The sequence below is a fragment of the Tetranychus urticae genome, chromosome 1 (genome assembly GCF_039701765.1).
Source record: "Tetranychus urticae isolate SD_2017Ah chromosome 1, NJAU_TeUrti_SD_1.0, whole genome shotgun sequence".
NCBI classification, from domain to species: domain Eukaryota; kingdom Metazoa; phylum Arthropoda; class Arachnida; order Trombidiformes; family Tetranychidae; genus Tetranychus; species Tetranychus urticae.
In genome coordinates, this window is record NC_142958.1 from 16,114,477 (window position 1) to 16,141,913 (window position 27,437).

Here is a 27,437-nt window from a genome sequence, read left to right on the forward strand (position 1 = left end):
CGAGATTTGGTCAATGTTTTGTAAGGCGATTTCTTGACTGATGAAAAATTAAGTTTAACCCGAGTTGGGTGTTTCTTGCGTTTATCTTCGTCCTTCAATGAAACGGATATGGCTGAAATATCATCGAATCTTGGTGTAGGCTTTAGAAAATTGCATTCCCGAATTGTTGACTGTAAGTTACTTAACACCTGTGAACCTTCTAAAGCAGAAACTGATTCAAGAAATGACGCGTCTCCGGCATTGAAAAATCCACTATCGTATAAAGATCCCATCGTTGCATCCTTCAAGTGTTTCGGTATTTTCATGATGAAGAATGAAAAATGCGCTGAGATTTTACATATCAATCTCTCCTTGATTACTGACATTTTGTTTAAAGAACATTGTCGCTGAAGTTTCAAGTCTTCCATAAGATTTGCAAGATCTTTTCCTCGTTTAAATGAATTTGAGGATCCCATGTTGATTGATCAGCGGAAAGACGTTAATGTGATAGATGACACTGATTAAGACACGAAAATAGATAAAAACTAATTAAATAAAATTAAAAAAAGGGTAAACCGAAACACAAACAAACATAAGTATGGAAGAAATTTTAGCGGTTAAATTGTAGGATCAGATCTTGAATCAGATCCAATAATATCTTCAGATACTGTTCAATTTTTTGAATTAAAAGATTACAATTTTTAAATAAATTTCATTAATAATTGATAATTCATTCCCTGAAATGAGTAATAAAGATCAGTTCTATTTAAAATATTCATCATCTAAAAAATAAAATTTGTTTTATTCATTGTATTCAAATTATGCGGTAATCTAGATCACTAGTGTTTAGCGTCATCTGGTGTCGTTTGTTTTTAAATTTATCTGAATTTTTTTGTTAATTTTTGTTAAGAGTATAAACAAAATTGTCTGATTCTTTGAGTATCATTATTGAAATTTTTCACCTGACTGACAATATTCCAGCAAATATTCAACTTTAATTTAAGTAATCATCATATATAATGTTCGCAACTAGGAATGTAGAAGCTGACCATAAGGATTTAATCCATGATGTTGCTTATGACTTTTATGGAAGACGGTTGGCTACTTGTTCAAGTGATCAGAGTGTAAAGGTAAACTTGTTTTTTCGAGATTGATTTATATTTCTCCAATCTTTAAAATTTTTTATCATAGAAAAATGTTCTTATGATAAATTTCCATTGTTTTGCTTTTGTTTTATGAAACTTCAAAGGTTTGGGATCTTGGTGAGGATGGTCAATGGCATTGCACTGCTAGTTGGAAATGTCATTCAGCATCAGTCTGGAAAGTTACTTGGGCACATCCAGAATTTGGTCAAGTTTTAGCAACTTGTTCATTTGATCGAACTGCAGCTATCTGGGAAGAATTGCGTAAATATCTAATTTTCATCTTTTCTTTATCTCGTTCTCGATCGAATAGCAGTTTTCATATTTGAATTTTATTTTTTTTAGCGGCTGATAGCTTGAGTGGGGAATCTAACCAATCTACTTGGGTTCGTCGAGCTTTTCTTAGTGACAGTCGTACCTCTGTTACCGATGTTAAGTTTGCGCCTAGACATTTAGGCCTATTACTTGCTACATGTTCAGTCGACGGCAGTTTACGAATTTACGAAGCTCCTGATGTCATGACATTAAGTCAATGGTCTGTTCAACATGAAATAAATTGTAAAGTTTCATTAAGCTCAATCACCTGGAATCCATCTCGCATACATCCTCCAATGATTGCTGTTGGTGTTGATGATGCATCCGCAAGTGATGGTAAAGTTATTCTTTTTGAGTTCAGTGAAAATACTCGACAATGGATAAAAATAGAAGTAATTAGTCTTGTTAGTGACCCGGTGCATGATATAGCATTTGCTCCAAATGTTGGACGTTCCTACCATTTACTTGGAATAGCTTCTCGTGATGTAAAAATCCTATCTATCAAGCCTTGTGATGGACAATCTTTAAGTTTACCGCATCAATCCCATCAAGGCAACACAAGTCAACATGCTCCAAACCAAAAGTTTGAAATCAAACAAGTTGCCCAATTTAACGAGCATGGAGCCCAAGTCTGGAGAGTTTCCTGGAATATTACTGGAACTATTTTAGCTTCTTCAGGAGATGATGGTTCTGTTCGTTTATGGAAGGGTAAGCTTTATTTTTCTTGCAAATGATAGAATTATTTATAATTATTTATTAAAATTTGTTCATTTTTCAATTTTAGCTAACTACTTGGATAACTGGAAATGTGTAACCGAATTAAAATGTCAAAATAACCAATCTGGTAATTCTAGTAGCCAAGATGATAATAAATCAGGTAATGCGGATGGTAAAAGTACAAAAGGTCTACGAAACTTCAGTTCTTTGGTTAGTCCTGGTCCAATGACTCGCCACTGACTCTAATTTCAAGCGATTTCTATTGTTTTTTAACCTTCATCTTTCTCTACAATTTAATACTGCCAATCTCATTCTCCATCAACACTCATTAAGAAGGCGGAAAGATTGTTTAATTGTTCAATTAGTTTGTATGGTAAATGAGAAATAAAAAGTTGATACCTTTAATAGTTTCTCCCAATCACTTATTTCAAAGACTCAAATCGGTAAGAAATTAAAAAAATTAAATACTGACAAGATAATAATGATTCATGCGGATTTATTAATAACAAATAAAATGTCATAGTTTAATAATTCAGAATTCTGAGCTTCCCAAAAATTCTTTCATACGAAGCGCTTTTATGTCTGGCTATTCTGTGTTCATTGAACTGATCAGCGCCATCTACAACCATTTCATGTTTAACATGTGTTGAAAGTTATTGTTTTTTTAAATTTTGAAGTTCTTGTTAAATATTTTCTTGTTTATCAATTGAATTCTCTAATTAATTATATGATTGATTGAATTCCCATCTGGAAATGACGGATTTTAAGGAAACTAGTGATGTTACTATACCTAAGATTAAAGAGCCTCTTACCTCGGATGCATTTTATTGGCAACACGTGTTAGAGCAACCCAAAATTGTCAAAGAGGCAGGAATCATTGATAAATTGGATTTAAATGCATTCAATAATGATTTACTGGTCACATCCAGAGACAGAATTTCCATCTATAATGTCAATAATCTGGAGTTGAAAAGAACCTATCAAAGTGTGTCTTCTAGAAAGGTGGATTTTGTTCGTTGGGCATCTTACCGTAAAACTGATTGTAAGCTGTTTACATCATCGACAGATGAAGGAAGAATCAATATATTTGATGTCGATAATAGTAAACCCTTGAGAGTAATGAGTTTTAATTCACCTCAGGCACACACTAATTCTGTTCGTAAGTCTGAATTCATTAGTTACAATCAAGTGATAAGTTTCTCTGACGACAAACATATAAAGATATGGGATATTGCTGATGGATCTATGGTCCAAGAAATCGGTTCAGGTAATGTAATTTCCTATCTAAAATTGATTGTCATAATGTTCATTCATATTCATATTTTTTTCTGGCTCTTTTAAACAGATGAAAGCAATACAAAAACAGCACACGAAGATTACATTCGTGCTGGTTGTGTTTTCGATCAAGGATCTCTTTTGGTAGCTTCTGGTTCTTACGACCATACAGTTAAATTATGGGATATTAGGGAAAAATCACTCAAACCAACCCATCAATTTAATCTTAACAATCCTGTTGAATCTTTGATTACCCGTGGAACATTCTTAATAGCTGCAGCCTCTAAAACCGTTAAGATCATCGATTTAGTAGCTGGTAAAGTGATGCAAACGTTACCCAATTTGCATAGTAAAACTATCACTACATTATGGAACTATGACGATTTTTGGTTTACTGGTTCGCTAGATGGAATTGTCAAGATTTTCGACACCTATTTTTCATTAGTCACTTCGTTAAATTTTGTACCAACTCAATTATTAAGTATGGCTGTTAACTCCAAAGCCTTCTCTGTCGGAGCAGCTGATGGAACTGTAATTTCAAGACGCTTCAAGTCGAAGGATAACGAAGAAAAAGTCAAAGAGCTTCTCAATGCTCACATTATACGTAAACAACAGCATCAAAGATATTTTCAATTACAACCCGATGATGAAGATTTCAACGAGCAATTTGCATCAATGGACGATGATACACTAGTTGTTAAAGATATGGAAAGAAAAAAACTGAATCTACAATCGTACGACAAAAAACTGAAAAAATATCATCATGCTAAAGCTTTGGATTTAACTTTGCAACGAGCTGCTAAAAAACCTGAAATTGTTGTCAGTATGATGCAGGAATTAAGTAGAAGAGGAACTTTACGTGCTTCATTAGCTGGTCGTGATGATCAAGGATTCCGTTGCATTGCTAATTTTCTGATTAAAAATATTCGTGATCCTCGGTTCAATCGAGTTTTAGTTGACGTGGCGATAATTTTCTGTGATATTTATCGTTCATCTATCCAATCTTCTAAAATTCAAGCAGAACTATTCAAGCGTATGAAAGATGAAGTCGAAGCTGAAGAAAAATGTTTAAAGCTCATGATGAATCTTTCCGGACAAATAGATATGTTGCTAAATAACTCTTTTTCAAATTGAAGCAAAAAATTAAATATTATTTTCCTAATATAATTCAGTATGGTTATTGCTATTATTACATTTCAAAATTATCGGCAAGCTTTCGTAAACCAAAGACCCTGAAAGTCTCCTGGAAACAAAATCTCAGTTATTGTGATTTAAACTGAAATTTCACAAATCCAAGATGTTTTGATTGACTCCCAAGCTTTCGAAGTTAAATGACAAGTTGGTAACTTGATATTAGTATTAGAAAAAGTTAATGAGTTGAAGCTAACCCATTTAAATATGGTTTTATACTCTAATTGTGAACAAACTGTGAATCTTTTAATCAAAACATGATTGGGTTAAAGTTTAAACGATTAAATAGACTTTATTTTAAAGTTAAATGGCTATCAAATTGGTCATCTGTCTTGCTTATCAGTCTGTTGGTTGTACTTGATAATGTTCATGGTTTCAATTTCCAGGATGACAACGAGTCTACTTCGATTCCAATTTTCGATTCCGACACCAATTCAAATGGTTTACTTGTCGGTGGTTCTTTTGAGTATTACGAGGATAATGGTAATGCTACTGAAAAAAGTGATCAAGATGATTATATCGATTCATCAGGTTTATCTGGACCAGGAGGAATTGTTGAAGACTATGTTCCCGCAGGAAATGATGAAATTCCTCAAATGATTAACAGAGTGATTGGAGGTATTCCTGCTGATGAAGATACCTTCCCTTACATAGTCTCTTTGCGTTATAATTATGCACATCATTGCGGAGCGTCAATTTTATCACCGACTTGGATTCTAACTGCCGCTCATTGTGTGAAAAAGTAAGTTAATCATAGATATCTTGCAAGAAATATGAATTTAATAGCAATATAAATTAATTTCTATAACAGTTTTTACACTCCTCATATATTAATCGATTTGAGTTTTTATTTCCAGAGAAACCCCTCATTTATATCGCGTTCAAGCAAATTACAACAATCTCAGAGATCAAAGACAAAAATTTTATGAAGTGCGAAAAATAATTGTCCCATCTCGTCGCGGTGATTACGCAGATGATATTGCACTTGTGAAACTAGCTGAACCACTTCCTTTAGGAGACAAAATTACCACTGTTAAGTTACCGTCCTATCCACCAAAATCAGGACAGAAAGTAACTGTTGCTGGATGGGGTGCGGTGGGGAAAAAATCCACTGATAAACTGATGACCGCTGACTTTCCGTTGAGAAGTAAAACAGAGTGTGGCAGAGTTTTTTTTAGACAATGGAAGGACGGAATGATTTGTGCTGGAATCAAAGGAATTGATGCTTGTCCTGGTGATTCGGGTGGACCATTGGTAATAAGAGGTCCAACCCCTCGAGATGATGTTTTAATAGGTGTTGTATCTTGGGGTCCAATTTGTGGAACGTGAGTTTATCTTATTTTTTTCTGATGAAGTATATTCAGTGAATATTATTCCCAGTTGCTAAGTCATGGTTTCATGTTACCACCTTATATTACAGCTCATATGGGGTCTATGCTGATGTTTGGCACTATCGAAGATGGCTAGAATCCAATACCGATCTTGACGACCCTAATAACGATCGTAAATTTCCATGGCATAGCTATGTGGATAATGAACCAAACAAAGGTCGTCCAGGACGCTACTGGTCAAATAAGTGGCGATCAGCAGAAACCAGCTCTTGGAATGATAATCCGATAAGTAGGACAATATCTAAGGTTTTGGAGCCTCTGCGGAGAAGTCAAGATAAGAATAATGATGACAGTGACTCGGACTGAATCTCATTCCAAATTAATTGCTCCTTCAAAAACTGAAATACAATCTTAAAATTGTTAAATTAAACAAATGACACACACAAACTTTTTGATTGATTAATAAATAAGATTTGGCGAAAAGTTTATTGCCATGTTAATTTTTTAATTGGTCAATAATTATCATTTAATGGAGAGAATTTTTCAATTCTATGTAAATTTTAATACAATTGAATAGTTTTTTTATAGGATTTAATCCATCAATGCGTTTATCAAAAATGCTAAACAATTTAATTTACTAGTCTAAAAAAGTTATGAAAAAAATCTTTGATAGATGGCTCTAGACGCAGAATAGGCTTTTGTTTGGTTGTATTGAAAGAAACCGCCAAAAAGTAAGTTTGTTTTCCTCTTTTAAATTTATTTTACAATAATTTTATGACAATTTTCTGTTTAATAACCATTACCTTTAACCTATTATTATCCTGACCTTTTTCTTGTGTTACAAATTTCTAGTTAGATTCAGCATTCTGTGTTCAAAAATAAGTTTTCAACATGTCGTCGGGTCCACGGAGAACAAGAACCGATTTGATTCTTAAATTGATCTCTCTGCTGAAGGCTGAGGAGCTATCCAACAAACAGATTTTCCAGCAAGTTGAGTTAACAGCTCTCGAGGCGGCTCTTAAAGATGATCTTGGTCGTCATCAGTGGTTCAACAATTTGATTAACACTGTTGTTTCGGAAGCTTGTCCTGTTTCGCAAGAAGAACTAGATCTGTAAGTTATATTGTATCATCTTTGAAAGTGTCACTTATTTGTGTTTTATTTTTTTATAGATATGCATCATCAACGGCATCTGGGGTCTTCAAACCCGCCGAGTACGAGGACGTCAAAGAAGAGGTTCAACATTTGGAAAATAATATTAAAAAGTTGAAACATCAAATGACTTTTTTGGAAGAGAGATACAGCCAATTGGTTAGAATGAAAGAGACCGAAAAAGAAACCAAACTGATCACCGCAGAATTACGGCTTAAAAGTGCACTCCAAGAAGTACAACATTTTATTGATCGCGATTCCATTTTTAATGATCCATATGAAAATGTTGCTCATCTCGTGACTAGATCGAATGAATATTTCAAGGAAGTTTCCAATCTTGATCGTGATCGCTTACTTGACAGTTTGGCACTGGCATCATACTCTAATAACAAACAAGATGTGCTTCACCATTTTCTTCATCATCTGGGACTACTTTTTGTTCGAGTGCAAGATAAATTAGAAAAATTCAAAGACCATTGCAACAAACTTCGCGTCTATTTCAGTGTTAATTTGAAAAAAGATATCCTTTGGAGAAGTGAATTCAAGGAATTTATTGATGAACTAGATAAATGTCCTGTACAACAACCTAGTCTTATCGAACGCCCTCATAGCCCTAAAGAGATTCTTGACACGGAAACTTGTTGGGCAACAGTTGAACAGATACGACTTATTAATCAAAATTATATTGATTACACGAAAAAATTGAACGATTTTACTGAAAAAATCAAAACCATGATCGATTTTTCTCTTAAACGTTGATGTTTGATGGTTAATAATTAAAATAACTAGTTTCTGACTCATTTTGATCTGTTTTACAATAACTTGCAACTGATAAGTTGACTCGCTTATTCAACTTTACAAACTAAATATTGAGTAAAGGTTAGAACAAATTGTTTTAAACAATTAGAAAATTAAAATAAATGATTCTCGAATGTCTAATCCGACAGGTGGAGCCAAAGAGTAATATACAGGGTGTAGCGAAAGTTCGTGTGTGTGATCAATATTGACAAAACATCGAAAAAATGAATCTTAAGAGTGAATCGAAAGAATCCAATTTTGGTTTTTACGAAAGAGGAAATGAGTTTTTACCTCTTACACGAACTTTCACTACACCCTGTAGAGAGTTGTTTTACTCTTTGATGTGGGCTTTATTTAACCGCTTTACAGTTATTCGATGAATCGATGTTACATCATCTGAAATCGATTAAAAGCTTGAAAAGCTTGAAAAATTGACGAAATTGAAAGCTGACTGTTTTAAAGCTGACTTTGTAGTGTTTAATTTTTTTGTGTGGACCGTTTTTATCAATTTTATTTTTCAAAATGATTTCTGATCATTCAGATGAGGAGGATAATTCAATTTGTGGTGTTCCTCGCTACGTACAATTCAGTGATTCAACGGACAAGGAAGAAACTCACAAACAGCGTGTTATTAATACTCTACCTTTGTATATATCTAATGATATAAAGATAACAGTCAATATCTACGTTTTGATCAGAGAAATGAAGAAACCATTACCCATCACGATTCGAAAAAGAGATAACGAGATCCTGAAAAAAGAAACGATTTGGAAACGTGTTGATACTAATGTTCCTGTTGAATCAGAAAATGTCAAACCTACGACTACTATTGCCGGTGAACAGATTGCTATGGAAAAAGAAGATTTAGCTAATATGAAAAACGATGAAATTGGTTTTCGGTTAATTGGATTCAAGCCTAAGCCAGCTATCAAAGTCTATCATTATGTTAGTCCAGGCTATTTTATTTACCCCAATGAAAGTGAAGTCAAAGGAAGTACCAAGTTATATAGTGCTCTTCACAATAGATGTTTGGCGAACGATGTAGTTGCCATTGTGAAAGGAGTCATACGTAAATCATCAACACCTCGCTTAATGGCTCTTGTTCCTGTTGATGATGAATTTCTGCAAGGATTTTACGTCTTTGTTTTACCTTTTGCCGATGATCTGCGACCAGTTGCTGTGCCTACATTGTTTCGATACGAGGATGCCAAACTTAAAAATGCTATGAGTGTTGTCATAGAAAGATTAACCAGAGTCTATTCTCCTGACGAAATTAAAAATCCTATCCTGCAGAAGTTTTGGGCTTATATCCAAGCTTTAGCGTCAAATGCTAGTGACGCTAAAACGGTAACCGATATGACGGATCCCGGTTTTCACTTTTGTGATTCAACCATTCAAAAGCTAGCAGCAGAAATACAGATGAGATTGCCAAAGGAAAATAAACCCAAAAACGAACCAGATGTCCATGAATCTTGGAAGAAAGGAGAGGTAAGCATTTTTACTCTGATAGTGAAATTTTTCATGAAAAGTCTTAATTCGTTAATTGTATCTCTTTGTATTAAACCAGCTTGAAAAAGTCAAAGTACAAACAATGAAGGAGTACATTCAAGAAAAAGGATTAAACATACCTACTTCGCAGCGTAAAGCTGATTTAATAATCGCATTGAGCAAATATTTTAAACAATTAGAGAAAATGTAATTTCAATGCTTTACTGGCGCCATAACGCGAATCTCAAACATGAATGGAAAACAAAAGTTGACTCACTTTTTTCCTGCATAAGTTTCAAAATTTACATATTTTTTCACATTCATTTCACATTTGTAAAAGCAATCTAAATTTCAATATTTTTTGTTTCTAAACTGATACTACTTATGTTTTTTATAAAACGAAAATTAATACTCAACTTTGTAGATTTTTATTGGACATTGTTACTCCAAGTTGAAAAAATAAACATTTCCTATATATAAAAACATTTTTCTCATTCGTAGCACTAGTGTTAGACAAGGTGTTCAATTATGACACTGATAAATTTTAGTAATGATTAATCGCTCACGAACACTGACTCTACCTGATAAATTATTGACTGAAAAACTGTTTTCTTGGCATGTAACATATCTGATGTTTATTTTTTATTAGGGTTTTCGATTCATCTTGAACCTAAAATTTATTCAAAGTATCTTTGATTTTAAGCTAAATTGTTTTCACCGGTAGTCAATAACAATTATCTTTCTTTCATGGTCGCATATTGACAGAAAATATCTAGGCATGTTAGTTGTTAACAAGACATAGAAGAAAAAATGTTGTACTTCCTTTGATTTTTTACAATCTTTTTGATGACAAATAATAGTAATTATAATAATAATATAATAAGATAATCACATAAACAACATGCTTTAGAAAAGCAATATTAAGATATTGTATAAAAAACACTATAGCTGTAACTATGAAATGTAAAAAGATTTAAAATAAGTTGCCATGGAATTATTAATTTGGTTAATTACATCTTTTTTTCCGAATACTGAACCGATTTGTTGATGCTTTATAATTAAACTTCTGTAATTTGAAAAGTATTCATATTTTCTTCGTAGGCAAGGATGACATAGACCACTTTAATTGCTCTTTGTTTTTGCTAATTTAAGCTTTCCAAATATCCAATGTGCAATCTTGTATTGCTATTCACGGAATAAATAAATAGACTTTTATAGAAACGGAGGGATTCCAAAAATGATTGATCCATGATGATAATGCATTTTAGTTGCTTTTCATTATGATATTGAGAAGAGAATCTGGAGTGATATATGCATTGTAATTCCCTTTTCACTTCTCTTTGCTTCTCAGTTTCGATATGATGACGATGAAAAACATGTCTCATGTTATGTTTCACTTTTTGTCAGTCAAAGACAATTCCAATCTGCAATGCATTATTTTTATGTTTTTTTTAAATCTTACTGTATAGATATGTTACATGTAATTGTCATTACCACGAAGAGATGTTTTGTTGTAAACTGGGCTCGGTACAACTGGACGTGGAGGATAATGAGATGAGGGCGAAGAGGCAACAGAGGAAGATGACGAAGAGGAATGAGACGGTGATGATACAATCTTACTGATATTACTTTGATTGTAAGATGATGAAGACGATGATGCCGATTTACTCGAAAATGAAATATTATCATCAATTGGCCGATTGCTCAGGCTTGATAAAACTTCTTTGACAAAAAAATCACTCACTCCCGGGTATATTTGCTCTGCGAGGTCAAAGGCGCGTCTGAGTTCATCAATTGTTTCAGCTTTAGCACTTTTTGTTCCTAAACTATTTCTGGAGTATTTCGCTTTCAGCTAAAATGTAATAAAAAATAGCAAAAATTAGAATCACAAAAAAATAAAATGTAAACAATTGATTATAAGTTGAAACAAACCTCGTTGAAAACTGGATTAAGAATCATTGTCGTGTAAGAAGATTTTAACAAATTTGCCTTCTCTAATTTACTGGTCACTTGATCTAAGTCTTTGTCTGTGCGTCCAGGAGTTTTACGATTATTAGGGAAGGTTGGGGTAACATAGGAGCAAGATGGATTGTCCGTAGAACTATACTTTTCAGATACATCAGAATCAAATTTGTCTGAATATTGTACTAGTGGGTTTGGTTTCATTCGGTGTTCCCGTGCAGGTGATGATGAACTACTAAAATTACTATTTTTGGAAGCATTACTATCAACAGAAGATACTGTTGAAGTTAATGGAGTTGTGGGACTTCTTGGACGGTATTTATCCTTGGACGATTTAGCAACAGGTATCTCGTCTTTTATCTTTTCTTTAACATTTTTAGAGGCCTGAAAAGAAATAAAAATGAATAAAATGGAAATCTGATGTAAAAATTCAACGAATTCACAGTAAAAAAATAAATTTACATTGCCATTTTTAGCATCACCATTCTTAGGCTTCGTTTTGACGTCAACGGTTTTCTTTGGAGTAACATTTATTTTAGTAGATACCTTGGAGACACCATTAATTTGAGACTTGGCGCTGTTGGATGATGTGGAAGATGTGGAAGAGGATAGGAAAGACGATACGGAAGAGGTTTCTTTATGGGAATTTGATAAGGACGAAAGCTCAGAATCCTTCACTGTACCCGATTTATTCAAAATAAATGGACTGATCTGGGGTTTAATAGTTAGGTCCCAGTTAAGATTATCACCTTCACTATTGTTCTTGGAGTCATCGCTACTAAAAATAAAAAAAGTGAAATCATGATTAGTTGATAGATAACAGGCAGAGAAATTGTTTTTAATCTCTAATTAAACACCAAATGTTAATCAGAAAGAAAAACTTACGAGTCAGAGGCTTCAGAGTCACTATCACTTTGACCGCCACCAGCAGCCTTCCACCTTTTATACCGTTCTATTAAATCAATTAAATGAGAATTTTTCTTGGCTTTACGGATGAATGGAAATTTGAGAAGTTCCTTGGCTGATGGTCTCTGTAGAGATCAATTTAATATAAAGAGAAAATAGATTTAAGACAAAAGAGATATGCAAGTTAGGTGCTTCAAGATTCAGATATCATGGTTGGCTAGATATTAAGGTCTTACATTTTCGGGATCCTTGTTGAGGCAAGCTTCGACAAATTCCTTAAACTGTTTACTATAGTTTCCTGTAAGTTGAGGTGGATTGTTCTTGGGTATAAGAAAGAGAACTCTCATTGGATGTAAGTCAGAATTAGGCGGTTCTCCTTTTGCCAATTCTATTGCGGTAATACCGAGACTCCAAATATCAGCCTGTAGATAAAACAGCCATTAGTTGCATTTCAATGAAGAAAACAGGGCCAATGAAGAAGAGGATAAGTGAAAGAGAGTAATGAATTAGCAAAATATGTTTAAAGAGTGTCATGGTTAACACTTCAAGAAGCCTTATATATGCAACAAATAATAACCTTAGAATCATAATTAGATTGTTTTATAACTTCAGGAGCCATCCAAAAAGGAGTTCCTACAAATGTATTCCTTTTGTTGGTTGTATTAGTCAATTGTCCGGCTACTCCGAAATCTGCCAATTTTACATCACCTTGCTCTGAAAGCAAAACATTAGCAGCTGGGATGCGTTGGCAAAAAAAGAAAAAGAAATAACATCAGTTACGTCATTAGCTATAAACAAGAACAGGCAATATTTGCCTAGTTGATCATTGTAAACAGAAATCATGACTATGAGGTCAATCTATTCAGTGAGGTTACCTTTGATATCTCTGTGTAATTTCCTTTCTGAATGTAAGTAATCTAATCCTTTGAGAACTTCTCGGAGGATAACAGCAATCAAATTTTCTTCGATGTTACCAGCTTTCATTAAATCTAAAGCTGAACCCCCACCAAGATATTCCATGATGATCCATAATTTAGTTCCCTGTGCAGATGATATAAAATCTAGTTGAGTCAAACGAGTTTACATGAAAAAACACACCCTAACTGACAATAATCTGCATGAAAACAATTGCTAACCTTCAGGTATGATCCATAGTATTTTGTAACATAAGGTGAATCGCATTGAGATAGAACCATAATTTCCTGCTGAATATCTTCAATTTCATCTTCAGCTTCTTCAAGGTCAATTATTTTGATGGCAACAACTTGCTGGGTCCTATTGTCAATACCTTTGAACACTTCTCCGAAAGAACCTTTGCCAATACGGGTTAGAAGAGTGAACGCGGAGGTGTTGCCGGACTGTAGCATAAAACAATAAAACATATAGCTATTACAATGATTGAGAGAAAAACAGTAGAGTAAAGGGTAGAATAAACGTAAATAAAAGGTATTTACCGCTGGAGGAATTTCCTCGATCGCTGTTGTTGGCGTATTTGTTGTTGGGGGTGGTTGATTAGCCTGAAAAAGGTGAAAAAATTGGTCAAATACCCAATTAATTAATTAAAATTAAAGGTAATTTAAGTTAAATACTTACCATTAGAGATGGTCATGAGTTGGTAACCAAGTAACTGGTTACTGAAGGGGAGGGAAAACCAAAATCTCGTAATCAACTTTTTCTTTTGGTTACAAGGAGGCCGTACTTTTCTCACAATCAAAGCTAGAGTCTCCATCTGATGAACTGATCAACTCTTGATTTAAAAGAGTTAATTTCTGTATTGTTGCCTGTTGTGAATAAATTCAATTTTAATTTCAATTTTACCTCACGATTTGCTTCACCTTAAAATTTTTCACATCTTATAACCTGAAGAATCAAAAGGCTCGTATTGAGATATTGCTCAAACACATAAATTTTCAATTTTCATCAAGCCTTTTATCGGAATAATTAACATTCAGCTGATTTAATTGAAATAATTCTGTATTATAGTTGTTCTATTTCCCGACAAACACTCAATTCTCTTCAGACATTGAGTCAGTTATTGTTTACATAAAATCATTTACTCCTGTAAAAAACTGAGTGTTATCTTCTCAAGATCTCCTGTTTAATGTTCAAAATCAATTAAATTCTTTGACGTTTCGTTTTACTAGCATTCATAAGCCCTGTGAACTCAAGAGTTTCATCAATCAGTTTAAAACTTCATCACTCTGAACTTTATTACTGATATAAGGTAAATACTAGGAACAAGTGTTCTGTACGAACTTGATTCATGTGTAAGGGAACAAGAACATGAACACTATAATCAAATCAGTGGTATTTAATGGTTTGCTGAACCCTTCCATGAGAACCGAGTGAATTTATAATTAAATAGGAAATTATGCAAAAGCGTGACAATCTAGAAATAGCAGTCATGAATAAAGGTTTAGATCTGTGTACGTATACGAGCATAAAAATTATTCAATTCAAAATCTATCCATTTTCTTTAGCACTCATATTTCTGGTGCTTTGCCTAGGTTGAGTCGGCGTATATCCTTGAGTGAATAATATTGTTTAACTTATTAAGTTGCTCGAATCATTGTGTGTCTTTTTGTTCGGACACCACCGATTGATCACTTGACCAATCTCTAAGTAGAGTCTCAAATTGTGCATTTTAAACACTCTTTCAAGTCACCTGTTATTTTTGGGAATCGAAATAATAGTTTGAAAGAATCAATAACGCAACTTACAAACAAAAAGTGACAAAATCTTGAGCTTTTTGGTTCAACTCGATTACTCGTAAAGATCTATTGATCAGAAGCTGCGTAAATTTCAGACCAAAATTATAATCTTGTACATAAATAATGAGATTCTAATACAATAATCGGCAATTATATCAATCCGAAGAGTTCGTCTTGATTACGATTATAAAAGCAGAAAAATAAACGCAATTAAATGATGCTTGCAAGGCTTAAGAGTCTGGTCCATAGAACCCTTGCGAGTAATGTTATAGCTGTACGTCGCCATACAACGGCTGTAGACCGCTGTGTGCTTTTCGGGTTTTTAAGTTCTGACTCTGTTTTTAGACTCAGAGCTTTGACGCCCGAAGCTAGCAGATTGAACCTGTCAGTGAGTCGTTACTTTTTTGTTCTCAGCCTTAGCGCACTGGCTTATCAGCTGAGTCACTCAACTTCAGCTCAGCCAAGCAATTTTTCCAATTTAATTTTATTAAATTCAAATTTTTGTTGTAATAATTAATTGCTTGATGATTCTGAGTCTTGTTAGACCTTAAATCTCTATCTTCCTAGACCGTCACGTAAATCACAGTCATTGCCATAATATCATTAAGCCAGCCACTATCCAATCAACCAGCTAGCTTCGGTATCTAGTTTTTTAATTGACTTTAAAAACTGTACAGATTGACAAGAAGAATATTCATTAAGGTTTATGTTCAAAATTGATAAAAACAATTTGTTAACCTGAAATTTTTCTGGCTTTAGTTTTACATTAAACAAATTGAACAATTACATTTATGATATGTTGGTGAATTATGGCGTTTTGTTTGATGCTTTGTGTTTTTTGTTTCATTAAGTGATTTGTAAGTGTTTATAAAACACTTTTTTTATGCATACACACTATAATATTTTTATTTTTATTTTGATTTTAGGTTTAGGTTTAGTGCCTCCATTATGGTTGCCAGAAACGCCTGACTCGTAATTGCCCCGTGATTTGTTTATTTGTGCTGTCAAATATTGAAAAAACCACCTGCGTCACTTGGATTATGTGAACTTTCTACAAGGGAAGTCGTTCGTGTCACTGAATGTCCTTTGGTTTTTGATCGCACTCTGAGCGAAGCTCGGGTTGTTGGAGGAATTGCACTGGTCATATGGAAAGTTGTAGATGCTGTTGAGGATCCTGGTAAGGTTCTGATTTAAAGAAAAAATTTATACATTAATTATAGTTATCATTTAAAAATTTTTATTTGACTTTTTATAGCTTCATCATAATAAGAGACTCTTTAATCTCAAGGATGGCTCTTAAGCTCATTAGATTGCCCAGTTGATATCCAAGGAGATGCTAAATCATTCGTGCATGTAAAGATGTCGTGAAAATCTCATTGAATCAGGCATATAGATATGAACTTATTCTGATTTCTGATTGAGCTCTATTCGAAAGTTTGAAAATAAAGAGCCTTTCATGATGGAAGCTGATCAGCAAACTGGTGTGATTTACATGTAGCTTGAAACAATTGACTGCTGCTTACCGAGAGCCTGGTGCGGCTAAAGATGAATGTGGAAGTGGGACTGGTTTTAATACAGACAATGGCAATGTTGGCTTAACTGATCTATTACCTTTGAATGATGATCTACTCACAAAACCACTAACATCTGGACCACTTACTGACCCATAACCTGATAGCATGGAACCTCTTCTTAAACCTCTAGTATCACTAACTGAGGGTTTCAAAGTATCACTAGAATCACCATATGAATCTGTGACTTTGACTTTGACGGATCTGCGTTTGCGATCTTCTCGAGGTAATTTGTGATAATGGCTTAGATGTCTAGAGCTTGTGACACCATTTGTATCTTCAACAATTTTTACACGAGCGTCTTCACTTCTTAATCCATCCAATATTGTGTTATCACATGGTCTAACTGATTCTCTTCGGCCTTGCACAATGGACTCATATTGACCATCTTGGCTGATAGAAATAGTTACATTTTTAAAACTACCAGAACCACTATATCCCTTGGCATGTTTCCGTGGAGGCCTTGTAATCTTTTGACCGTTTTCGTCGGTATAATAGTTCAATTTAAGATCACTATAAGAGGTATGACGGAGTCTAGTGTCTCCAAGATTGGTCGGAAGAAATGGACAACTACCAACATGATCCAAATTATGCGACTGGAGGTCTTCTTGATCAGTTTCTCGATGGTAGAAATAGTTAAAATTGGAAACAATAACTGGAACTGGGAGAGCAATGGTCAATACACCGGCAATTGCACAAAGAGAACCAACAATTTTACCCAAAACTCCAATGGGTCTCATGTCACCATAACCTACAGTAGTCATCGTGACTACAGCCCACCAGAAAGCATCGGGAATTGATTTAAAGTAAGATCGCTCGGAATCGGCTTCAGCATAATAAACTGCCGAGGAGAAAAGAATTACTCCAATAAAAAGGAAGAACATTAAAAGTCCAAGTTCTCGGAGTGAAGCTCTCAGCGTCATCCCCAATATTTGTAATCCTTTGGAGTGTCGAGAAAGCTTAAAAATACGGAAGACTCGGACTAAGCGAATCACTCGAAGTATAGCCAGTGACATTGCTTGGCTTTGTTTTTCACTGACAAATTTATGATGATCTTGCTCCTTATCACCGAAAACTGTGGCTAGTGTTATAAAGTATGGTATGATTGCCATCAGATCAATTGAATTCATTATATCCTATTGGTACAATTGAAAGAAAGGAGAAAAGGAGTCGTCAGTAATGTCATTTAAAACATGATGCCACAAAACACTAAATTTTTTCTGCTTGTGCAAAATTTTCGCCAACGGTTTAGAGGAAAAATAACATACCTTTATGAATGCAATTTTGGATGGACAGGAAAGAAAACGAACTGAAAGTTCTACTGAAAACCATATTATACAAAGAGTTTCAATGATAAAAAAGGGTTCATTGACAGAGGGCACTTCATCTTCAATTACACGGGTTATATTGCTAGATGTTTTGAATATTTTGTAATGCTTAAACTCGGGCAGAGTTTCTAAGCAAAAGATCACAATGGAAATTAAGATAACGGCAACCGAGGTTATGGCCACTACTCGAGCTGCCTGTGAGCTTTCTGGATACTCAAAAAGAAGCCAAACTTTACGTTGAAGCTCATTAATTGGCAATGGTTTTTCTTCTTCCTTTACATAACCTTCATCTTCACGGAATTTGTTGAAAGCAGCATCACCAAGCTCAAAGAAACGAACCTCTTCAACAAAAACATCTAATGGTACATTAGCAGGTCTCCTTAAGCGACCTCCACTTTGATAAAAATACAAAATGGCATCAAAAACGGTTCGACTTCGATCAAAGAAATATTCGTTACGATTTGGATCGTAAAATCTGGGTAAATTGGTAAATATTCAGAGTAGCCAGTATTTCCATTCAAAGTGAAAGGATGCAAAAGGATAAAAAAAGGAGAATAAGACAAATTGTTACTTCAGCAAATCATGAATTATCATCAAAAAAATGAATCTTTAATATAAAAGCATTATCATTATTATCATGGTTTTGTCTTGGTATGCATTATAATGTTGATGCAAAAGACAGAGAGAAAGATGAAGAAGAAAAATTATATATACATATGTGAACGTGAATCATTCATAAAGAGCGATGCAATTTATGAATATGTATATTGTAATGTACATTCTGAGCTAGATGTTAAAAGGAAAAGTTGGCAAGTTAATGTTGAGATTATTTTAAAAAGATGATAAGACAGAAATATCTTTGAGCTTTCTATTATCGAACCTGGTTCTGGTTGCTTTTTCTTTGCTCCTGACTTTTCCATCTCAGCTTCCCCCCACCATCATCATCCTCTTCCTCAATCCTCACCTTCCAACATCTTTCGAAGGTGAGACACTTGAATTTTGTACAAGGTCTTACTTTTCGCTGTTTATTCTTTTCCTTTTTTCTTCTCTTTCGCACATTTTCTGTTATTGTTTTTCTGGTCCTATTTATTCATCCAAATAACCAAATTACATACTAAATAGATGGCTTTACTTTCAAGATTACATTTTCTCTCCTTTTTCCTCTCCTATTATTACTTTTATCATCTTTCCTCTTCAATTTACTTCATTGTCTTTGAGCTCACAATCTCATCCATAATGCACACTAATCTGTCCATTTTAGTCTCTCGGCCAAATTACATAAATCACAAACTCAAGTTGCTAGTCATAATGTGATTTCAATTCCGGCTTTTCCTGTAGAAAGATTCAAGTGGAAAAATGTTTACCCTGAAGGCGCAAAATTGAAGTAACCTTTGACTCGCAAATGGTGTCAAGATGAATCAAAGGATAATTTGGTGTCAATTGAAAGCAACATGTGTCCTGTTATACCATTACCTAACTTGATTGAATGCTCCAAATTGTTTAGATTCATTTTTTTGTCATTTATATTGTTACTGGTTGAAGACACTTTACTTACCTAATGCGGCGATTAGGATCACCTAGAAGAGTATCTGGAAAATTATGAAGAGTTCGCAGTTGAGTTTCAAAACGAAGCCCGCTCACATTGATGACAACCCTTTCACAGAGATGATGATCATGGTCCAGAGGTTCAAAACGAAAAGGCAATACAAGAGATATGTCACATTGAGATGATGCAGGTGAGGGTGATGATGGAGATGAACAAGGTGTTGGTGAGTGTGATGATCCATGAGCAAGACGAGAAGAGTGTTGAGTATGTTTTGGTGATGGATGAGGTTGAGATGAAGAGACTGAAGAGGAAACTGGTCCAGTTGTAGTCGATTGTTTGACTGCCGATGAAGACTGATGAGTTTCCTCGTTGTTGTTATTGTTGTTATTTGAACTTGTATCTTGATAATGAGATTCCGTGTCTTGTTCCGATTTTGACAAAGATCTGAATGCAAAAAGAAATGAAACAAATACAGAAAAAAAACAATTAATAATCCAATCAGGCAACAATCTTTTAACTAATGGACAACAGGCCAAGTGAAAACGAAAGACGAAAGACAAGTTTACAGGTGAAAGAAAGTAAAGAGGATAACAGAATAACATGGAACAGATAACAGCATCATGCAATTTATCACGACTTTGATTTTACTTTTTCAATAACATTCGTCATAAACAGATAAACAGACTCACATTAGTTAAGGGAATACAACTAAGTACATAGATTCATGTCTCAACATTGTTTAATCACTGTGTGTGTGTATGTCAACAACAATAACATGAACAATAATTATTAATGAATCAGGTACAAGGTAAACAGTTAAAAGCAAAAATACTCCAAGTATTGAAATAATAATACAATAGAAACAAGTTGAGACTGAAATTAATGAATCATGTTGATCATCAGTAGCTATTATATTATCTAATATTTACCTAAAAACCATAGCACTTTGATAAAACTCATAACTTTAATAAAAATCAACTTTACAATCTTTATATTCATAAAAAAAACACCAACCAAAGCTAATAAAAACAACAACAAGTTAACATTAGCATCTTCATTTCTCCCTCTCTCTCATCATCTCTAATCATCCTTCTTTCCCTTCTTTTTATTTACACTTTTGTACTTTGTTTCTCCTTCTTCATCATCTTTCCCTGTCTTCTCCATCCTTTCCTCTTTCGTCTCATCTTTCTCACCCATTCCACTGATGCATGCTCGTTTCCATCGTTTCCATCCTCGTATCACCTTACCTTCATCCCTATCCTTCTCATCACCACCGCCACCACCAACACCACCAATAACATCAACATCATCTTTCCCTCTTCTCTAGTTTTTTGTGTTTTTATTTTTACTCGCAAAATTTGTTCACATTTTTTGAAACATTTGCCCAAGAGTCAACATTAAACCTTGTAAGTTGATCTGCACCAACAACAATTGCATATCAATTGTTAATGAAAAGTGAAGAGGAAAACAAAATGTCAACAAATTTGAGTGAAATTGAATTTTCAATGAAATGGCTAGAAGATTGAAAAAGGTTGCAAGTTGAACATTTGAAAAGTCGAGTAAAGGATGAAAATGAAGAAATTGTTGAGATGATGTATAAAAAGAATCACAGAAATGAGTCAACATGAAGACGAGGAAAAAAAAGAGAAGAGGAAAGAAAAGAGAATGAGTATGAGAATGAAAAATATGAAAATAGACCTTTTCAGAAAAAAGAACTTTTCTAAAATAGATTTGTTCAATTTTAGTTACTGACGGAATAGTGAAGTTGAAGAAACTCTATCAATGAGTTTATTTGTTGGCATGATTCTCAATTCAATTCAGCTTATCATCTTCTCCCTGATTTCTGGTTCTTTGCTTGTTTGTCTGTTACTTGTTGTTCTTTCCATTCAATTCTCACCCATCATCATCATCATCATCCTTTCCCATTCAATTTCAATCCACTGTTGTACATAGTATATATTAATGGATAAAAACCTTTGTCACAAAAGTCACATTTATGATTACACAGGAACGATGTAAGTTTCCATTAAACTGTTGACAATAAGAGAGGAAAAAAAGGAAAATTTGCAAATTTTCTTTCAATGGAACATGAAAAAATGTTCAACAAAATGAATGATGATGCTAATTGGTGTAAAAATGTGTCAACAAATGACGGTAAAACACACAAAAATCTAGCTAATAACTTGAAATCACAAATTGGAACAATGGATTTTTTGGAAACAAATTTTTTGCCACTTCCATAAGCAAATACATTGTAAAGTTAATTTCTCGTCATTTACCAGAAAATTTTGAAAACTTGTCATTAAACCAAATCAATGGAACCAACAAAGTCTGAACAAATACAAAAAAAGTCGCAACTGATTCACCATCTTGAACCTTATTATCAGATTATTTCAATGAAAATCGTTTTCTTTTTAGTGAACGAGAAAAAAAGAGATTCAGTAAACATGAAAATCAAAATCAAATAATGCATTCATTACAAGAGCAACAAGAAAATGCATTTTACTAACGATTCTTCACTTTAACCTTTTTTATTATTCAACCTGTTTTCAATCTTTACTATCTTCATCTTCATCATCATTTTCCTCATCATTCTCATCATTCCTTTTCCACTTTCTCTTTTACCTTGACCTTACTTTTTTCCCTTTCTCCATTTTCCTACATTTTATCCTCATCTTTTCTCCTCCATCAACTTTGTACCTTTTACTTCTCAACTTGCAAAATGAGTTTCTTCTTCCTCTTTTTATCTTCCCTCATCACCATCTTACTTTTTTTTCGCATTTCTGTTCCAATCTTTTCACCCAAAGAATCAAACCTACCATTATGATGGATGATGTTTCCTTTCCTAGTCTGTCAATCTTTTACTCTATCAAAATCTTCTTTTATCCTCTTATCCAGTCTCTCCTTATTTTCAATATATCACCATAATCATCGTCATTATTTCAATATGATCAGAAAACAATAACCTTGCCAATAAGATTTGGATGTTAACATTTTGAGAAAATCAATTTTCTTGAGCAAAGAAGAGGAAGCAAGTTCGTAAGCTTTAATCAAACATTCATCAAACGTTACCTTTTTGCACATTAAACGATGTTCACCTTTTCACTGTTGTTTGCATCAATTCAACTCAAACTATTGACTTGACTATTGGAGTAACATTTAAGTGGATCCAAGTTACTTGAAACTAGAAAAATGTTTCAAGAAAATTGGGTGAGAAAAAGAAGAAGAACAAGAATTAACGGAAAGAAGAGTTTTCCAAATTCTTTGGAAGTGGCTGATGAAACAAATTATCATTTCAACTCATTAACAGCCAAAATCTCAATTTAAACTTCATCTCTTTCAAGATTGGCTAAAAATAATTAATACAATCTCATAAGATGTGAAAGATTATCTCATAATCTGGATAAAAATGGACAAATTCAGTGGCCATGAAAATGAGATTAACAGATTATTCGAGTAATAAGCAGGATAAAAAGAAAGACTCAAATGAAGCAAATAATGTGATTCGTCAGTTGAATTACATTTTCCAACATCTAATCTATTATTTAGACCTTTATTCATGTTTCAATAGTTGATCATTATGAATGCATATTTCATTTATAATTCATGCAATGTTTCAACTTTAATTTGCTCATGTTTGCATTTTGATTGATCAACGACAAAAATTCATCAAATTTTCCAGCAAACAAGTTTTTCAGAAGAAAATTATTCTTTAATGAAGTAAATCTATGAGAACTAAAACTCGATGAATCCAAATGTTGAATAAATTACTTTTTTTCATTGAATAAAATTTTCAATTTCAAACCAATTTCTTTATTTCCAAATTTTCCATCTCAAATATTCCATTCAGTTTCAGACATTTCTGTTTACAATCTTTAACTTTTTCACACTGAAACTTGAGATTTTTTAGGTTCCATAGTTTGGGTTACAAATTAGATGAATAGATCAATCAATTGAATCACAATTAACTGAATGTTTCAACAAATTTCAAATTCAATGCATCATAGACTTATCTTGATGTTTCATGAAAACAGTGAATATGTAAAGTTGGCTTCTCCAAGAGTCTCTTGTTTCAAGCCTAATCAATCAGATTTTGAATCGATTCCCAACTGTTGTGACATGATGGAAATATTTTTACCTTTGAACTTTACATTATACACTTTTTCAGGTGAAATTTATTTTCCCATTAATGTTCAAAGGTGAATAAGGATTGTTTAAAAGTCTGTCGAGTATACAATATACATTAATGGGGAAAAAATGGAAATTGAAAAAATCTTTTTCTTCTCTCAAATGTTGCATGAAAATATTACTGTAACACAATCAATTTTAACGAGAAAAGTAGACTGAAACAAGAAGAAGAAGAAATGTTGAACAATTGAAGTAAATCTATTGTCATCGATTCATTTAAATTAACCCTGTTCCTTGCCTTTTGTGTCAATATTAAACTTGTTAATATAGCAGGTTGAATGGTGTAAACTTGTTTTCCCATTGTTACCGAGACTTGATTAACAGCTCAATAGGTTAGAACTGATTAACCACTTTGTCTTTCACCTCTCTCCTTTGTCTTTATTATTGTATATAAAGTGTCATTTGATTGGCTTTCAAAGTAACTCAATTATCTTATAATCAGTAAATTATAACTGTCAAATACAGGGAATCAATTAAACTCAAGATTGTATAAATTACCATGCATTCGCTTCAATTGGTTTTGTTGAGTAACAAGACAAAACCCATTCAAACTATCCAAACATGTAATAACACAGGAAAATTGAGTAAAGGCAAGAGTCTCTTGTAACCAATAGTCTCGTCCAATGTAACACTCAGTTTAACAATTAACTTGACAATGGATTTAATCGTTGGACAAGCAAATGTTGATCATGATTTATTGGATTTAAAAGGATTGAATTTAATGAAAGACAGGTTCAAGGGACAAGTTTTAACTCGACTATTTTTAAGCAAACCTTTTTTTGCAACATTTGAAAACCCTTTAGCGTGGGAAATATGTTTCATGATGGAACCTTAGGCACTGAGAAATTTTGCTTTTCTCGGTTAAATTGTTCACAATTTATGCCAATTTCAAGACAATTGATCTATTGATCTGTTAAAAGCTCAATTTTTCCCAAATATTTTATCTTTTCCTTTTCTCTTCCAATCCTCGCAAATGCACTTTCCAACTCTAATAGCAATTTTCATTGTTTATCTTAACGTTGATGAACCAAAATTTAGTTTTTACTTTACATTTTTCTCCATTTCTTCATATTCCCTGTATGTGTTGGTAAAACTTCATGAATTAAGATCAACACCTAATTCTTCACTTGAACATGTAAACAAATGAACTTAGGCTAAATAAAGTTTAAGTTTGCTCAATATTTAAGATAAACTTGATAATGCATTAATGCATTTCACCAATGGATATCGAAAGCAAAATAGCAAAATCAATGTTAATGCAGCTTTCAAAATCAACTTTTAATATCGAAATGGAAAATTCAAGATTTGTCTCATTCCTCAACCATCATGACTTGAGATGAAATTTTAAACAAGAATCTTTCTTTCGCTATTCAAGCTTTTCTCAAGACAACCATCGATTAGTCAAAAAATGTGATTCAAGGCAAAGTTATCAGATAATTTGGATCAGGAATCGAACAGCAAAAGATGAGAAAAAAAGAGTTTCGTATAAAGAAATATTAGACAATATCAATACCTTTTTCTAGTTGCTTCCCAAAGAGCTGATGCAAGCTTCCACATATCGTGACTTTCATTGAAAAACTCAATCCATTGGATTCCTCATGAGGAAGGTTGAAAAACTCGCCTTTTCCAATGATTTTTTCCAGTTTTGCAAGATTCAAATGGCAACAATATTCTTACTCCTTCACTTCACTACTATTGCTATTTTGTTTCCTACTATTTGATCTAATTTTTTTTGTACACAAAAATTTTCTTCTTTTTTTTCTTCTTCTGTTGAAACAGGTAAAATTATGTTTTCCACTTGCAATTACCTTTCTTGTTTATTCCTTATTTTACTCCTTAATCTTTTTTACCTCCAACGAGATGAAACTTTTTTCCTCTTCGAAGATAAACAACTTTTTTTGCTCCTTTTTATTTTGATTTATCTTTATATACTTTTTGGGCTTTCAAATTTTTTTAAGGTTCCTTCTTTTTGCTTTTTACCTCTTGAGGTTGTATTTTTGCTTCTCTTTGCTCTTAGTTGGACGTAAATGGTGATTTATCGTTGATTAGATTAAAAGTGAACACCAAAGGTAGTTGTATCAATTTAAGGTTAAACGTGGTTACACGAGCCATGGATGAGCAACAGACAGCAAAAGGTTGAAAGAGAACGTAGAATAAGGCGAAAAAAAATCCACATGGATAACCAAATAGCAGTAATGCAAGGAACCACAAAACACTCCATAATGAGGGCATCATTGTATTACCAAAAAATGAAGAGCAAAAAAGTGATGAAAAAAAAAAACAAATTTACAGCAAGTTACACAACCACAGAATCAATGAATCAACAAGACTGGGAAGGAAATTTTATCCTCGCGAAGGCGAAGAAGAAAACTAGAGAAAAAAAAGAACTCAATTGTAAAGGTAAACTTGAAAAGGAAGCCCAAAAATAGTAATGATGAATGATGATGTATGATGAGGTGATTGTTGTTGGTTTCAAAAATCGCAGAGATCAAAAGGTAAACTTGGATACAATTATCAAATGTTGACCAAATATTTAGAGCATCAGGTTACTCCGGAAGAAATTCAATTGAAACTTTATTCTACTCCTTTATTTCACTCTCTTTCCTTTCTTTTCTTATTCCCACCTTTCTATTCACACACAACACACACACAAACACACTCACCTCTTTTCCCTCCTCTTCTCGATATCACCTACAGACTCACTCCCTGTGTGCTGTGTGTGTTGTGTGTGATAACACACAAACACATCAATAGTCACTTTGTTCACTTTGCTTCCTCATCTGGTTAACCGAGTCATTTGATGTTGGACAATATTTACATGCACCTTCGAGTTGATGTGAAAGGTTTGATCGGTAGCACATAAGGTTGTTGAAAAATATTGCTCGAGTTTTGTTGATATGTTTAAAGATGTTCACAGTTGTAAATTTGATGTTTGTTGTGTAACACAATTGATTGCTTCTTGTTATCACGCTTTAGACAAGATGAAAAATAATGATGGCCATGATTATCATGATTACAATAACAAAATTAGATGTATTTATATGCAAACAAGTGTTTATAGAGAGAGAGAGAGAGAAAGGTGGAAGGATGAGGAAGATAAAGATGTAAAAAAACGATGAAACTCAGGTTGTTTGAATGATATGTTTGGTTCCTCGTTTAACCAAAATGGAGATGCTCTCTGTTAGCCTTTGTTAGCTGAAGCTTCCATAGAGATGCGAATTCACTTCATCTTCGAGTTTGCTCAAACACTTTTTACTCCTTCCAAAGCATCATCAGAATAATCATCTTTTCCCTCTTTCTGAGTCTCTTTTTTTTCTTCATTTCAGTTTTTCTTCTCTTTCTCTTACCACTTTCACTGAGAATTAAAAACTTTATTTGGGTTAAATAGCAGGCGCGCTCCTTGAATCAGTAAAAATAACCATTTTTCAAAACCAAAAACACTCTTTGCTTTAATATTAAATGTTACCCTTTGCCCTATTCCTTCAAATTTAAAGCCCTTTATTGTGTAAATTCAAGTTTGATACTTGACTATCATGTTCAAGCCATGATATTATTAGTATTGATCTGTTGCTATTGTAAATGACAGTTTATGATTCGATTCATCAAATTCTGTGTAAAACTATGGAAAAATTGTGACCATTTAGCTTTTTAATGACATGGAAAGTTGCAAATATCAGCGATCGAGTTGATTAACGTTCAAAACTTTTTGCTGTTCGTGAATGTGCTTTTGTTTGTACATTGTACAGTCATTTATTGTCACCATTTTATAAATCGTTTTATGGTGAATACTCAACATTTATTTAATCCGCTCATCTGTTTTTCACTTCTAATCATAGCT

At 33.4% G+C, this 27,437-nt stretch overlaps 8 protein-coding genes and 1 long non-coding RNA gene across 14 annotated transcripts in view; 6 read left to right on the forward strand and 3 right to left on the reverse strand.

The window, feature by feature from the left end:
* The window catches only part of LOC107359119 (ATP-binding cassette sub-family C member 1-like), a 132,122-nt gene that overhangs the window by 100,110 nt on the left and 4,575 nt on the right, over nucleotides 1-27,437 (reverse strand). The gene's annotated exons all lie outside the window — the stretch shown is intronic.
* Nup44A (nuclear pore complex protein Nup44A) lies at nucleotides 869-2,558 on the forward strand. Its single transcript, XM_015925786.3, has 4 exons — nucleotides 869-1,109; nucleotides 1,229-1,385; nucleotides 1,467-2,144; nucleotides 2,221-2,558. Exons 1-4 carry the CDS (start codon nucleotides 999-1,001, stop codon nucleotides 2,391-2,393), a joined length of 1,119 nt encoding a protein of 372 aa, XP_015781272.2. The 5' UTR covers nucleotides 869-998; the 3' UTR covers nucleotides 2,394-2,558.
* Nucleotides 2,790-4,595, forward strand: LOC107371963 (U3 small nucleolar RNA-associated protein 15 homolog). Its single transcript, XM_015940111.3, has 2 exons — nucleotides 2,790-3,420; nucleotides 3,499-4,595. Exons 1-2 carry the CDS (start codon nucleotides 2,907-2,909, stop codon nucleotides 4,560-4,562), a joined length of 1,578 nt encoding a protein of 525 aa, XP_015795597.2. The 5' UTR covers nucleotides 2,790-2,906; the 3' UTR covers nucleotides 4,563-4,595.
* LOC107371968 (trypsin-3-like) lies at nucleotides 4,734-6,433 on the forward strand. Its single transcript, XM_015940118.3, has 3 exons — nucleotides 4,734-5,361; nucleotides 5,477-5,944; nucleotides 6,040-6,433. The coding sequence occupies exons 1-3, from the start codon at nucleotides 4,877-4,879 to the stop codon at nucleotides 6,314-6,316; spliced, it is 1,230 nt and encodes a 409-aa protein (XP_015795604.2). The 5' UTR covers nucleotides 4,734-4,876; the 3' UTR covers nucleotides 6,317-6,433.
* Nucleotides 6,737-7,901, forward strand: LOC107371971 (uncharacterized). The gene is made up of 2 exons (XM_015940121.3): nucleotides 6,737-7,062; nucleotides 7,122-7,901. Exons 1-2 carry the CDS (start codon nucleotides 6,842-6,844, stop codon nucleotides 7,858-7,860), a joined length of 960 nt encoding a protein of 319 aa, XP_015795607.2. The 5' UTR covers nucleotides 6,737-6,841; the 3' UTR covers nucleotides 7,861-7,901.
* Nucleotides 8,359-9,870, forward strand: Irbp (Inverted repeat-binding protein). Its single transcript, XM_015940120.3, has 2 exons — nucleotides 8,359-9,387; nucleotides 9,467-9,870. The coding sequence occupies exons 1-2, from the start codon at nucleotides 8,422-8,424 to the stop codon at nucleotides 9,596-9,598; spliced, it is 1,098 nt and encodes a 365-aa protein (XP_015795606.2). The 5' UTR covers nucleotides 8,359-8,421; the 3' UTR covers nucleotides 9,599-9,870.
* On the reverse strand, nucleotides 10,207-13,881 carry LOC107371961 (uncharacterized). 4 transcript variants are annotated; one of them, XM_015940109.3, is made up of 10 exons: nucleotides 13,849-13,881; nucleotides 13,710-13,772; nucleotides 13,392-13,613; nucleotides 13,131-13,296; nucleotides 12,833-12,990; nucleotides 12,492-12,677; nucleotides 12,235-12,380; nucleotides 11,812-12,124; nucleotides 11,320-11,733; nucleotides 10,207-11,239 (listed from the first exon to the last, which is right to left on the reverse strand). In XM_015940109.3, the coding sequence occupies exons 1-10, from the start codon at nucleotides 13,849-13,851 to the stop codon at nucleotides 10,862-10,864; spliced, it is 2,049 nt and encodes a 682-aa protein (XP_015795595.2). In that variant the 5' UTR covers nucleotides 13,852-13,881; the 3' UTR covers nucleotides 10,207-10,861. The 4 variants fall into 4 exon arrangements, with proteins under 4 accessions (XP_015795595.2, XP_015795594.2, XP_089122693.1 ...); XM_015940108.3 differs by having other exon boundaries at nucleotides 11,812-12,127; XM_089266567.1 differs by having other exon boundaries at nucleotides 13,392-13,641.
* On the reverse strand, nucleotides 15,645-26,648 carry LOC107371959 (potassium voltage-gated channel subfamily A member 1). 3 transcript variants are annotated; one of them, XM_015940106.3, is made up of 5 exons: nucleotides 25,113-26,648; nucleotides 19,421-19,855; nucleotides 17,806-18,340; nucleotides 16,490-17,673; nucleotides 15,645-16,151 (listed from the first exon to the last, which is right to left on the reverse strand). In XM_015940106.3, exons 1-5 carry the CDS (start codon nucleotides 25,154-25,156, stop codon nucleotides 15,971-15,973), a joined length of 2,379 nt encoding a protein of 792 aa, XP_015795592.2. In that variant the 5' UTR covers nucleotides 25,157-26,648; the 3' UTR covers nucleotides 15,645-15,970. The 3 variants fall into 3 exon arrangements, with proteins under 3 accessions (XP_015795592.2, XP_015795593.2, XP_089122676.1); XM_015940107.3 differs by lacking the exon at nucleotides 25,113-26,648 and adding an exon at nucleotides 20,341-20,483; XM_089266550.1 differs by lacking the exon at nucleotides 25,113-26,648 and having other exon boundaries at nucleotides 19,421-20,147.
* Nucleotides 15,684-19,008, forward strand: LOC149094664 (uncharacterized). Its single transcript, XR_016198156.1, has 3 exons — nucleotides 15,684-15,823; nucleotides 15,893-16,143; nucleotides 16,222-19,008. It is a non-coding gene; the product is annotated as an uncharacterized LOC149094664 (long non-coding RNA).